Source organism: Chanodichthys erythropterus, chromosome 10 (assembly GCF_024489055.1).
Source record: "Chanodichthys erythropterus isolate Z2021 chromosome 10, ASM2448905v1, whole genome shotgun sequence".
Lineage (NCBI taxonomy): Eukaryota > Metazoa > Chordata > Actinopteri > Cypriniformes > Xenocyprididae > Chanodichthys > Chanodichthys erythropterus.
This window is the reverse complement of record NC_090230.1, coordinates 33301060-33315881: the sequence shown is the minus strand read 5'-3', so window position 1 is coordinate 33315881 and position 14822 is coordinate 33301060. Positions and strand designations below refer to the sequence as shown.

Below are 14822 nucleotides of genomic sequence, written 5' to 3'. Positions count from 1 at the left end.
AATTTGTTCACATGGGAGCAAACCATTTTCTGTTTTTTGTTTATTTCAGGCAAATATTAAGGGAAAACAGCTGTCTTCAGACTCTTCTTCAGCACCTTAAATCACACAGCCTGACGATAGTGAGCAATGCCTGTGGAACACTGTGGAACCTCTCAGCCCGGAATGCAAAAGATCAGGAGGCATTATGGGATATGGGTGCAGTTAGCATGCTGAAGAACCTCATTCACTCCAAGCACAAGATGATAGCTATGGGAAGTGCAGCTGCTTTGAGAAACCTTATGGCAAATCGGCCTGCCAAGTATAAGGATGCCAACATAATGTCTCCTGGATCCAGTCTGCCGTCCCTGCATGTAAGAAAACAGAAAGCACTAATTGAAGAACTAGATGCACAGCAATTATCTGAAACCTTTGACAACATTGACAACTTGAGCCCGAAAGCCTCCCATAGGGTCAAACCAAGACATAAGAATAATGTTTATGGCGATTATGATGGTGTCTGTCGATCAGATGGCTATAACCCCAATGGAGTCGGTGTTCGCTCACCTTATATGAACACCCCTGTGCTCTCAAGCCCATCTTCTCGAGACAACAGAGGAAATGCAGAAAGTGTTCGAGCCGAAAGGGACAGAAGTCTAGATCGAGAGCGAAGGGGATTCCATCCAGATCCCGAGGCTGCCAAGAGAATGGTGCAGATTCCCACGACTGCAGCTCAAATTGCAGCGAGTATGGAGGAAGTGCAGAGCATGCACTTAAGTATGGATGATAGAACCTCAGGATCCACACCAGACTCTCATATAGTGCAAGACGACATGATCCGGCGTCAAACTGCTGTTCATGGTCACCAAAACATGTACAACTACAGCAAAACTGACCCACCAGGCAGACGGTGTCCACTGCCCAAACTGGAGTCCACAGCTTCTAATGACAGTCTGAATAGTGTCAACAGCACTGATGGCTATGGAAAGAGAGGTCAAATGAAGCCCTCAGTGGATTCCTATTCAGAAGATGATGAAGGAAAATGCTGTGTCTACAGAAAATACCCTGCGGACCTTGCCCATAAGATACACAATGCAAATCACATGGAAGATGACAATGGAGATCTTGACACACCTATTAACTACAGTTTGAAGTATTCTGATGAACAGCTAAACTCTGGTCGACAAAGCCCAAGCCAGAATGAAAGGTGGGCAAGGCCTAAGCTCCTTGATGATGAAATGAAACGGCCAGATCAGAAACCATCAAGATCGCAAAGCCCAGGATACCCCATGTACACTGATAGCAACAGTGAAGGAGAAGATAAGCTAAAAAAGTACCAGCCCAGGTTCGTTCAACAGGACCTGCCTGGATTTAGATCAAGGGGCTCAACTGAACAAATTAACAGTGGGTCAAGCCATGGACTTAACAAAAAAATCTCACAAACCATCTGCACTGTTGACGATTATGCCGATGACAAACCCACAAACTACAGCGAGCGCTATTCAGAGGAAGAGCAGCTTGATGAGCAAACTCCCAACTACAGCATGAAATACAATGAGGATCATCATGTAGAACAGCCTATTGATTACAGTTTGAAGTACTCTGAAGCTTCTTCCAAGAAGGCCATGTTTAGTCATTCAAAGCCATCTTCTACCCAAAGTTCTGTCAAAGACCATTTAAGCCAAGATAATTCCTCCTCTGTGGCATCTTTAAAGAATCAGGGTAGGCAAAAGCAACTCCACTCTTTCTCTGCTCAAAGCAGATCAGGACCAACAAGAGCAGTTCAGAAGAGCCAAACATGCAAGGCTCCAACAATAAATCAAGAAACAATACAGACGTATTGTGTGGAGGACACACCTATTTGTTTCTCACGTGGTAGCTCTTTATCGTCATTGTCTTCAGAGGAAGATGAAATGGAGAGCTGCAAGCGAAATGTCAACTCTGCCAACAACTACCCAACTCTACCTATATCAGAAAAAGAATCCACTAGTAACACTGCACCTGACCAACGCACAGCTGAAAGCCAATCATCAGTCCATTATAATCGCATCAAGCCTCCACGAAATCACTTGGGACATGGAGATGGTTCCAGGCATCACAAAACAGTGGAATTTTCATCAGGTGCTAAATCACCATCCAAAAGTGGTGCTCAGACACCCAAAAGTCCCCCTGAACATTATGTGCAAGAGACTCCACTCATGTTCAGCAGATGCACATCTGTCAGCTCCCTTGACAGTTTTGAGAGTCATTCCATTGCAAGTTCTGTACAGAGTGAGCCATGCAGTGGGATGGTCAGTGGGATCATCAGTCCGAGTGATCTGCCTGATAGCCCTGGACAAACAATGCCTCCAAGTCGCAGCAAGACACCACCACCTCCACCACCACGATCCACATCAGTAAAACAAAAAGTTACTGTGCCACCCCACTCAGAAAAACGTGATTTGGTTCCGAGACATGCAGTTGTAAGTGCTGCTGTACAGAAAGTGCAGGTTTTACCAGATAACGATACTCTATTACATTTTGCAACAGAAAGCACTCCAGATGGTTTCTCTTGTGCTTCGAGTCTTAGTGCATTAAGTTTAGATGAACCCTTTATTCAGAAAGATGTTGAGCTGAAGATAATGCCCCCAGTTCATGAGGATGACCATAGTAATGAGGCAGAGCTTGAGAAAGAAGACATCCAAGAGCCTAAAGTTCAAGAAAAAGCACCATCAACATCTGAAACTGGAAAAGACATCTTAGATGACTCAGATGATGATGATGATATAGAGATTCTAGAGGCTTGTATTAACTCAGCAATGCCAACAAAATCATCAAGAAAACCGAAAAAACAATCACCCTCAAGCACCTCAAGAATACCCCCACCTGTGGCTCGCAAACCAAGTCAGCTCCCTGTATATAAATTGTTGCCACCACAAAACAGAGGACAACAGCAGAAACATGTAACCCTAACACACGGTGAGGACATGCCCCGGGTATATTGTGTTGAGGGAACACCCATTAACTTTTCCACAGCAACATCTCTCAGTGACCTCACAATTGATTCACCCCCAAATGAATTGGCTGGTATTGAAAGTTCAGCTCCCCATGCGGAAGCATCTGGTCAAAGACGAGACACTCTGCCAGAAGGGAAAAGTGCAGAAGCTAAAGATACAGGTTTATCACCTCCCATGCGGTCTGCTTTGGCTGAGAATGAAGGGGATGATATTCTTGCAGAGTGCATCAATTCAGCAATGCCCAAAGGCAAAATTCACAAGCCATTTAGAGTGCAGAAGATGCCTGATCAGGTTCAGCATCCATCCACTGCCACTGGCAATCTAGTTCAGCAGGACCTGGAAAAGAAAAAGCCAACTTCTCCTGTAAAACCTATGCCACAAAGCAGTGAGTACAGAGCAAGGATGCTCAAACGGCCAGAGGCTCCTAATAATTTGTCAGAAGCAGCATCATATCCAGATAAAAACAAAGAAACCAAAAAACAAGAGGCCAAAGTAGTCCCAAGAGAGTTTGCTGATAAGCCTGCTAATGCTGAGGAGAGAACACGTCCTGGGTTTGCCTTTGATTCTCCGCATCATTACACACCAATTGAGGGCACACCTTATTGCTTCTCTCGCAATGATTCACTGAGTTCACTTGATTTTGAGGATGATGATCTTGACTTGTCTAAGGAAAAAGCTGAGCTACGAAAAGATAAAGAGCAAAGAAAATTCCCCCCTTTGAAGTGCAGTGCAGAACAGCCAGTAAACACCAACAGGGTATCAGCATTTCAGACAGCTTCAACAAAACCCATTCAAAAACCAGTAAGTTTTCCACAAGCGCCCAAAGAAAATACAGTTGCAGTGTGCGATGAGAAGCAAAAGTTTTCCATTGAAGACACACCTGTATGTTTCTCAAGAAACTCATCACTTAGCTCACTAAGTGACATTGACCAAGAAAACAACAACAAAGATTGCTCGCTCAAAGATGATGCAACTCAGATGGAAGTACCAAGGCCGCAAGCCTCTGGTTATGCACCAAAGGCCTTTCACGTGGAAGACACCCCTGTGTGCTTCTCTAGAAATAGTTCCCTTAGCTCTCTTAGTATCGATTCTGAAGATGACCTTCTCCAAGAATGCATCAGCTCTGCTATGCCAAAGAAAAAGAAACAGCCACCAAGAAGTAAGGCTGAGGATCAAGGAGTTACGGAAGAAAAGAGCATATTGGCAGATGGTATTTTAGCAGAGGAACCAGATCTTATATTAGATCTCACAGACACACATAGCCCTATTTCAGAGCAAGCCTTATCACCAGACTCTGAATCATTTGATTGGAAAGCCATTCAAGAGGGTGCCAATTCTATAGTTAGCAGTCTACATCAGGCTGCAGCGAGTCTCTCTAGACAAGGTTCTTCTGATTCAGACTCTATTCTCTCTCTCAAATCGGGCATCTCCATTGGATCACCTTTCCATCTACCTTTAAATCAAGATGACAATAAGCCTGCTACAAATAAAGGGCCAAGAATACTAAAACCTGGTGAGAAAAGCACTTTAGAGGCCAAAAAGAAAGAGGAAGAATCTGCTAAGGGTCTGAAAGGAGGAAAGAAAGTGTATAAAAGTCTAATCACAGGAAAGCCCCGACCCAGCCTAGAAAGCATGTCGTCTCAGCACAGACAAGCTCAAGCTCCAGTGATCTCCAGAGGGAGGACAATGATTCATGTTCCTGGTGTGAGGAGCAGCTCTCCTAGCACCAGTCCAGTACCCAAAAAACCCCCTCCACGTGGCCAAATGTCAAAACCACCATCCCAAGCACCTGGTCCTGGAAACTCTCCAAGAACCATGAAAGTCTCAGCAAATTCTGAGCCTAGCCCTGCCAGGGACCCACCATCCTCTCAAGGAGGGTCAAGTAAAGCTTCCTCTCGATCTGGGTCTAGAGACTCTACACCTTCTAGACCAGTTCAGCAGTCTCTAACAAGGCCCATGCAGTCTCCTGGTCGTGCCTCAGTTTCACCTGGTAGGAATGGTTTGAGCCCATCTAACAAATTATCTCAACTGCCTCGCACTGCTTCCCCCAGTGCTGCTTCAACAAAATCGTCGGGATCTGGACGCATGGCTTACACTTCTCCAGGGAGGCAACTGGGCCTGCAAACACCAACGAAGCAGAGTGGTTTGCCGAGAAGTACCAGTGGAATTCCTAGAAGTGAATCTGCCTCAAAAAGTTTAAACCAGTGTGGAAGCACAAGCACTTCAAAGAAGGCAGAGTTGTCCAGAATGTCGTCCACAAAGTCAAGTGGTAGTGAGTCTGATCGGTCCGAGAAGCCTGGACTTGTTCGGCAGTCAACATTTATCAAAGAAGCCCCTAGTCCAACACTAAAAAGGAAATTAGAGGAGTCTGCATCTTTTGAGTCCTTGTCTCCTTCATCTCCAAGCCAGTCACAGACTCCAGTATCTAGTCCATCCTTACCAGATATGTCACTTACTCTACCTTACCAGGGAAGTGGTTGGAGAAAATCCCCTCATGGACAGAACTCTGCAGAGAATGGTGATAGCAAGTCACTCCGAAGACATGACATTTCCCGATCTCATTCAGAAAGTCCTTCCAGGCTCCCAATCAACAGGACAGGGACATGGAAAAGGGAGCACAGCAAACATTCATCTTCTCTCCCAAGAGTAGGCACTTGGAAAAGAACCGGTAGCAGCTCTTCTATTCTCTCTGCTTCATCTGAGTCGAGTGAAAAGGGAAGAAGCGAGGATGAGCGGCAACCTGCTAATCCACCTCAAAAATCAGGTAAAGAGGGGGGCCTGGAACGCAAAGGAACATGGAGGAAAATGAAAGAGAGTGAAACCTCATATGCACCTTCTATGACATTAGACTTACCAGATTCAACTGGTGATGCTGCTCATTCAATGGGTGCTGCTATGTCCAAGACAGAAGATGTCTGGGTGAGAATTGAAGACTGTCCCATAAACAATCCAAGGTCTAGTAAATCACCCACAGCTAACACACCTCCTGTTATTGACAGTCAATCAAGTAAAGGGCTTCCTTGTGACAGGGACTCAAGTGAATCACATTCAAAACAGCCACTAGCAAGTGAGAATGCAGCTGTGGCCCACCTGGGTTCAGAAACAAATCTGAATTTACTCAGGAGTAGCGATTCTCTTGATAAAAAAGTCACCGACATCAAGCCTGCACCAAGTAATCCAAACATTGGCACAGAGGTCCATGAATTCCCAGTTGCTGAACGCACACCATTTAGCTCGACTAACTCTAGCAAACACAGCTCCCCTAGTGGTGCCGTGGCTGCTAGGGTAAGTCCTTTTAATTACACACCAAGCCCCAGAAAGAGTAGTGCTGACAGCACAACTCCTAGGCCTTCTCAGATCCCAACACCAATTACAAGCAATGCAAAAAAAAGAGACACTAAAGGAGACACGACTGAAAGCGGGTCTTACATTGTCACCTCTGTGTAAGTTTGGACTTACTCATAGATCTTTATTATGACAGCCAGAAAACACTTATTGCAGACTCTGGCCTTGTTTATGATTTGCTTTGTGTTTTTGTGGAGACAAAAGGACACTTTCTTAGAACTTGTTGTTGCACCCTGTGTTAGGCAACTTATTATTGCTGGCTGATTGCTTTTTAAGCTAAAGTTGGTTTCAAATCCATAGAGACGAGACAGGACAGCAGTAGAGAGACATGTTTGACAATTTGTACTGTACAGATTTGATTATGTATATATTTAATTTAACCACACATCAGGATCCTGTATTTAGCTTGAATTGACATGAATTACGGCTAATGGTGGAATATTTAGGATGCTGTTAAACTTCTGGTGGAATTCAATACTAATGCATTTGAAAACAAACAAGCTGTAAACCTGTATTAATTCAAATGTTAAACTCATTCTTACTGTTGCATATTGTACGTTACATAATGGATTTTCTCCTTGCATGAACCGATTCAGTGGTATAGTATTTCCTATAAAGATAAACATTTCTGTGGACATATGACCTGTACTGATAGCTGTAGTGTAACATTTTACACTTTTGTGTGTGCGCTTTTGACAGCAAGAAATAACCCTCAAAACTGTTGAATGATGATGTTGACGGTTGACATAGATTATATGAAAAAACAGTTCCATTGCTCTGCTGTTTGTGTATAGTTGTTGCCAGATGAGGCGGGTGTCTTTCCAATGAAACTATAGAGTTGGAAAGACTGAAGTAATGTTTGAAAATTAAATTATTCCTGTAGGTTTTGGTGTTGGTACCTTTTTAAAAGCTCATTTGCTTTCTCTTTTATTTAGTAATTAAGCACATAATTAGGTTCAACTGTTTTGCCAAAACCATGGTGTAAATAATCACGTTTTATTTTATTTTTTATTTTATTTTAATTTTTCTCATGCAATAAAGTGGGCAAATCAATGTTTACAAAATATTTCCAATAAAAAATATTAAATCTACACAATAAACTGTATCTTTTTTTGACTATATGGCTTGATTGTTTACTATATCCACGGAGACAAAGTGTCTTTGTACTCAGTTTAAAGGGGGTGGGGGGGCCTTTATCTAAATTTAGTCAGAAAAATTTAAATTCATGGGTCATTTAATGTAAACCAACTCATCCAATTTGGTAAGGTAAACACGTATCTAAATTTCTTCCTGCTTCACATGTAGGCAGCTCTTAGGAATGCATTACTCATGAACAGTCATGCTGATTATAATCAGCCATCATTTTGCAAATGGATTCCACATTATGATCCTATTGCCTTATATAGTATGAGTTTAATTATATTGTCTTGTTGAGCTAGTTTGTTCATTTGGGGATATCTGGTGGTTACAGCCATTTCGACAGCAAATAATGGCTGGTCATAATATTACTTTTAGCAGTATAACAAGTTGTTGATATCCACAGCTGTAACTTCTCTGTGCTTCTCTGTGGTTTTGTTACCACTCTTTAAAAGAGGAAACCAAGAATGAGAAAGATAGTATTCTCATCATCAAAGATTTTCTCAGAACTCCTTTAGTTTGTGCCACAAGAACAACATTCTAGATGGAATAATGAAAATGAAAGTGTCTGTTGAAAAAAGAAATGTATTCATGCAATCACCCCAAGAGTTCTTCTGTAGTTTTTCATCAAATCATTAGGACTTCCTTCCATTTCCTGTGGTTCCGCCTTAAAGTGTTGAAAGGGGTGAAGAATCGCTAGCAAGTGCAGAGCAGCTGGTGAGGTGAGTACGGTTTTCTAAGTCAGTAATTTATGATCTGTAAAACTCTAATCTATATGAGCATATAATTTTACATGTAAGTATGTGATTTGTATTAAATATATTGAGAACTATATTTAATAAAATATAAACATTATTGTTTAATAATACTGGATATTGTTGCCTCAGAGTCAAATGTCATATTTTCCTCATAAGTCACTTTGGATAAAAGCTTCTGCTAAAGGAATAAATGTTTGACTGATGCGTGATATTTACAGGATAAACAGCACTTTGGACAACATCAACTCAAGCAAAATGAATGAGTCTTATTACAATTATGACATGAACTCAAGTGGATATGATTGTCTGGAATGTTTTCCTGAAAGTGAGACATACTCAGTGTCTCCAGAGGTGAGGAATTCTATGAGTGTGATTTCTCTGGTCGTCTTCAGCCTGACGTTTCTCCTCGGAGTTCCTGGAAACATCTTTGTTGTGTACATTGCTGGAATGAAGATGAAGAGGACCGTTAATACAATATGGTTTCTCAATCTAGCGACAGCTGACCTCCTGTGCTGCCTTTCCATACCGTTCAGTATAGCAGAGATCCTTCTTGACCATCACTGGCCATATGGATCCGTCATGTGCAAGATTCTCCCCTCTGTTGTAGTTATTAACATGTTTGCCAGTGTTTTCACCTTGAACTTGATTAGTCTAGATAGGTTCACCCAGGTGATCACACCGGTTTGGGCTCAAAATCATCGCAACTTGTTTCTTGCACGGCTGTCCTGTGTAGTGGCCTGGGTTCTGGCTTTGGTGCTCAGCTTGCCCTTTATGATATTAAGACATACTTTCATTGATGAGTATTCGAACACCACATATTGCACGTTTCATGCTGATGAAGATCTGTCAACATCTGGATTGTTAAGTATCATCAGATTTGTGTTTGGCTTTTTGATACCTCTCATATGCATCACATCATGCTATGGAATCATCGCACACAAGTTAGGCAGCAGTCATTTTCGCTCTGGCAGAGCGTTTCGCATCATGTTGGCTGTTATTGTGGCATTTTTTCTGTGCTGGTTGCCGTATCACATGGTGGACTTAATAATATGGTATGGAAATAAATCAAGTTTTTTTTCGGCAGTGGATCCATTGGCCATCTCTTTGGCGTATATCAACAGCTGCCTGAATCCCATTCTGTATGTTTTCATGGGGCAGGATTTTAAGAACAAAGTTAAACTTTCTCTAAGACGTGTTTTTGAAAGGGCTTTCTCTGAGGAAGGAACACAGATGTCACGATCCACCCAGTCACAGCAAATGCACTCAGTGTAGTGAAGATATGAACTCAGAGTTGTACCTGTTTAGGTAATTTTTCTATACCAAATCTATGCAATTTCTAACAAGACTCTTTTCACTTGCTTTGTTATTTTGCATCTAATGCAATGACATACAGACATTTTTGAGTGCGACTAAACATCCAAATACTTTTTGGTGTTTTTTTTTTTTTGTATTATTCTGAGTAATTTTCTTGACCAAAATACTCTTGTAAAGTATCTTGACAAAAATATTTTGCATTTGTTATTTCTCTTAAAAAATTAAACGATATGCAAATGAGCACAAGTAACTTTTTCTAGCTCTTTTCAGAAGAACTTTTTTTTTTTTTTTTGTCAGGAAATTATGAAACTCTTATTCAGTGCATCTAAAATATCTGCAATGAAACAGATATGATAGAGAAGGAATATTGTTTTGTTACAGTGAGTTTTTGCCATTCTTAGCAATGCTCAGTTTTTGTTGTATTGTTTTATCTTTATTTATATGAATTAACAGGGTTTTTGTTAAACAGGTTCATGATTGCTTGCATGCTGAAAGTTCAAAAGTAGCTTGCGTTCTGCAATACTGGTGCTATTCTTAGACTGATGCAGGGTTTTAAGGGAAGTTGATGGCTTGTCTGCTGGTCAGATGTTAACTTCATGTTAACTGATACAGCTGCACGCTTGTCATGATTAAAAATGTACATGAATATTCTGTCATATGCTATACATTGATGTAACATCAGTCAAGATACTTTTTAATCACATTGTCTTCAATCATTTTAGTTTTGCTAATGTTTAGCCACATATCACATAATTGCATTATAATCTCTAAAATATATGAAGTATACAGTCTGTTTTAAGATCAGTTACTGTTTTATGATCATTAAACATTCAAATTGATTTTTAATTTGGACAAAAACATTATACAGTGTTATATTTGGGCTGAATACTTTTGACTGGTTAATGGTGTCATTCTTTGGCCAAATATTAATAAGACTACACTGTAGGCCAGGGATGGACAACTCCGGTCCTGGAGGGCCAGTGTCCTGCAGAGTTTATCTCCATCCCTGATAAAAACTCACTTGCCTATAACTTTCTACTAATCCTAAAAACCTTGATTAGCTGGTTGAGGTGTGTTTGATTAGGGTTGGAGCTAAACTCTGCTGGACACTGGCCCTCCAGGACCGGAGTTGTCCATCCCTGCTGTAGGCTATCATTGTCTGTCAAATGTTTTCATGTCTAGTTTCATGTAGGCTATCAATCGACACTGTCTTTGTTCCCACATAGCCTAATAAAACCATTTAAACCCAAATCAATATTTAATGTCATTTATAAATAGCTTTGTATTAGGGTCCTGATCATCCTGAGGGAATTTACTTTGTGAAGATGACTGATTGACTGTACCTTGTCCTGATTTGTGCAAATAATACTTTGTTTCCTCTACAATGCAGGGCAGCAGAAATTGCTTTCACTTCAAATAACATAAGGTTAATGTTGAGACCCAGATAACACACATATGTCGGGCCGATGTTGTCTCGATGGACAAAGTTCCATCGCCGGGACGTAGCTCACGGAGCGTTTGCTCATCGGGAAAATGTCGCCGAGACGTCGTCCTCTGATCGCGAATGCTCTCCGGCCGATGTGTGGACGATGCAAAGTTGTAAATACTGGCCGCTGTGCAGGGGCTTTCTAGGACCTTTATTTATTTAGGCTGAACCTTTCATGCTACACCCAGATAGCACATAATTAACCTAGAATCTATGTTTCTCACGGCATCAAAGACCAACGTCAGACACGCCATTCAAAACTAACGGAAAATCGACGCGGATGGTTTGCTTACCTTATGCTGAAACAGTGTTGACATCAGTTGAGTGAAACACGATGTTGATTTCAGTTGGGCTAAAGTTTTACACAGTTTACACATTTTCGTTTTTAGAAATCTCAAATACTTAATACTAATTGATAATTGTGCATGTTTATGTAATAATCACACATCACATTCAGTTAACATTGTTTTAATATTTACAAAATACAGTTACAGATAGCCTACATGTTTAGATCATACATCCTCCTATACAAACAGTCAATATAATAGAGAAGGCATTTACATTTAAATACACACAGAGGTATAGAAGTAAATTACAGGCTTAACAGTCTCAAGTTAAAAAATTAAAAGCAATATTTACTCATGAACAAAACTGGTCATGTTCTGTTGTACCAAACACGTTATTTTTATTGGAGCACAAAAGGAGATGTAAGGCAGAACATCAAGAGACTGATAGCCTCAGTCACAATTCACTATTACAGTTTCTTTTCTAATGGTGACTGAGACTGTGACTCTCTCCTTTTGTGTTCCACAAAAATAAGACATATGGGTGAGTTGATGATTTATATAAAAAAAAATCTTACCCTTGAAAACGGAGGACAGAAGAATATAGCAGACGAATTGGTTTTCCTTTGTAATTAAAATGTAAGTTCCTCGCTCTTGTATTATCAGGAATGTAAACTCCTTGGGTGAAAAAGGTGACAAAGATGTAAACCACAATTTCAATAGCATAGACAAAACTATTTTTAATTACTTAAAAAAAAAAAAAAATACATATTATGGGCCAAAAAGAGGTTTAACACACACTGAAAAGTCATGAAATGCCCATGAGAAGGATGCAACACTAGAGAAACTGGAAAATTAAAGTATGACCATTGGACGAGAAATACTGATTGGGTCAGCAGGGTCCAGCCAATCCCTCATTAACAATTAAATATCACTTGTTTATATATTGATTATACACAAAATGAATAGTAGTTAATAAGATAGACATGGTTTGTCATTGATAAAATGAGACTGGAAATTTAATAAGAATATTGTCTCAAATTATGCATGTCCTGTATAATATATGGTAGCAAAACTGAGCTCCTGTGACAGTGGAATTTGTAGAGAATATTTCAGTAAAGTCACTGAGAAAATGTATTAGGATTTTCAAACTTGTAGTTTTCTTTTCTTTTCTCTCTCACAACCACAACAGTTAAATTTGTACTAATCTTATTCTACAAATTCAAATTATGAAACTAAATGACCTGTAATGAAAAAATCCTACCATCCATAAAAATGACTCTAAAATAGTCTTAAATATTAATTGTAAAATAGTAGCATTTATAATAAATATTTGGCTACTTTTCATTTCTTGCCAAAACCATAATTCTACAGTGCAAGGTAATTTCAGGGTGGTGCTATGTTGATTACTGATTGATTAATAACGACAAGAACATGTTTATCACTGCAAAGAGCACGTGTTTGAGTGGGATGTCACATACTGATATGTCATATGTGAGATCTCGCATATCAGTTCACAAATAAAATCTGTCCATGACTTCACACTTTTGATACAGGTGTGCTGCAACTGTAGAATAAGGTGTGGTCACACTACGCTTTTCATTCCATTGACCTCCATTCATATGCACACAAATGCGGGAGACCAGAAACGCAAGCTCATGCAAAAAGTTTGGTTTGGAACTCTGACCTGCAAATTCACATCACACGACTATATGTAAAGAGTACAAAATTGCTATATGAAGGTGTGACCTAATGGCTAAATTTCAGTGTCCGCAGAATTTTCGCATGCTCAAAGTAGTGTGTCTGCAGCTTAAATGTGAGCATATGAATATCTTAATTTCTGATTTGTAGAATAGGACTTGTGCACCACCAGAAAAGAATTTGAAAAGGTTTAACTGTTGTGTTGTTTGTAAGAGAGAAAGAGAGAGAAAAGTTTGCAACTTCTAGAAAAACATGGTGTGATTATTCTTTACAACTACAAATCCCACTGTCACAGGTGCTCAGGTTTACTATAGTAATACCCTCTCAGAACATGGTAGTAATCAGCCATCCATGCAAAAGCAGAAGTCGGTGTGGTGTACTGTTGGTACATCTGTCCAGGCCAAGATCTGATGTCTTCATGCCTTCAGCTGGGGATCCCAGAGACCCTGCAATAAAAATAGTAGAGTTCAAAATCCATTGTACATGCCCATTACAAAGTATCACATCTGGTAACATAAATCACCATTCCAGGTTCAATTTAACTTTAGCTCAATAGATAATATTTATAGCATAATATTGCCCAAAAGAAACAGTTTTGACTTGCACTCTGAATAGTTCTTTAATATGGCATTTTGTGAGAGGCCTTGTCACATTTTCTTCTATAAGTAATTTTTATTCAAAATTAATGATTAATGTAAAATATAAAGAATTCATGCATTTATAAACCTCATTTGGATAAATATGATGTTTTACACAGGAAAGCCTGTCAGTGATGGGCTGTAATGAAAAAGAAAAGACACATAACATATATACCTATCAAAATAGACTAATACAGATTGAAGTTGTGATCAGTCTCTTGATCTGGGTAGTGGCAGCTATTGGGGAAACTCACCATCTTCATGGCATCAAGGCCACGTCCTGAAGAATCTCAGCGGCAAACGCTGGGGATCACATCTCATCTGGTAACAAGAGCACAGCCATAATTGCAAGAACCCTAATGACATCTTTACCCCCTGATATTGTATTGGTGATTTAATTCAAACATTTTAGAGGCTGAGTATGAGCAGTGTGTAAGCTGACCAGATTTATGTGAAAAATAACTTAAATGCCTAAAGTTGTCGACCCCCTGAACCAGTCAGCATTTAAAGTATTTAAGTATTTGGTAACACTTTACAATAAGGTCCATTAGTTAACATTAGATACTAATACATTATTAAAATCTTGTTAACATTAGTTAATGCACTGTGAACTAACATGAACAAACAATGAACAACTATATTTTCATTGACTAACATTAACAAAGATTAGTAAATACAGCAACAAATGTATTGCTCATAGCTAGTTCAAGTTAGTTAATACATTAACTAATGTTCAACAAATGAAACGTCTTTTAAAGTGTTACCAAATATTTAGTAAAATGTATTTAAGAATGTATCAGTAAAAAATACACACAAATAACTCAAAGACCTAGAGAAAATATATTAATGACCATAACATCCTGTTATCATAATAGTTTATCATAACTACAACCACTATAACATTATTTGTCTCCTCATCTCATTTTGCTGATTATTTTATGCTAAAGGCTTTTCACAGACACTCTCACTGAAACAACCAGGGATTAAAGTTCACCCAAAAATGAAAATTCTGTCATTTATTACTCACCCTCATGCCGTTGCACACCCGTAAGACCTTGGTTAATCTTCAGAAGACAAATTAGGATATTTTTGCTGAAATCCGATGGCTCAGTGAGGCCTGCATAGCCAGCAATGACATTTCTTCTCTCAAGATCCATTAATGTACTAAAAACATATTTAAATTGGTT

At 39.6% G+C, this 14822-nt stretch overlaps 2 protein-coding genes across 7 annotated transcripts in view; both read left to right on the top strand.

Moving 5' to 3' along the window:
- apc (APC regulator of WNT signaling pathway) overlaps positions 1-7403 on the top strand; it is a 44775-nt gene extending 37372 nt beyond the window's left edge. For all 6 annotated transcript variants that reach the window (XM_067397380.1, XM_067397379.1, XM_067397381.1 and 3 more), the window contains one exon: positions 50-7403. In XM_067397380.1, the coding sequence (XP_067253481.1) occupies positions 50-6419 (6370 nt within the window). In that variant the 3' untranslated portion in view covers positions 6420-7403. The remainder of the gene's footprint in view (positions 1-49) is intronic.
- An 830-nt stretch (positions 7404-8233) lies between these two features.
- On the top strand, positions 8234-10466 carry LOC137029388 (C3a anaphylatoxin chemotactic receptor-like). Its single transcript, XM_067398982.1, has one exon. It carries the CDS (start codon positions 8414-8416, stop codon positions 9482-9484), a length of 1071 nt encoding a protein of 356 aa, XP_067255083.1. The 5' UTR covers positions 8234-8413; the 3' UTR covers positions 9485-10466.
- Positions 10467-14822: the final 4356 nt, after the last annotated feature.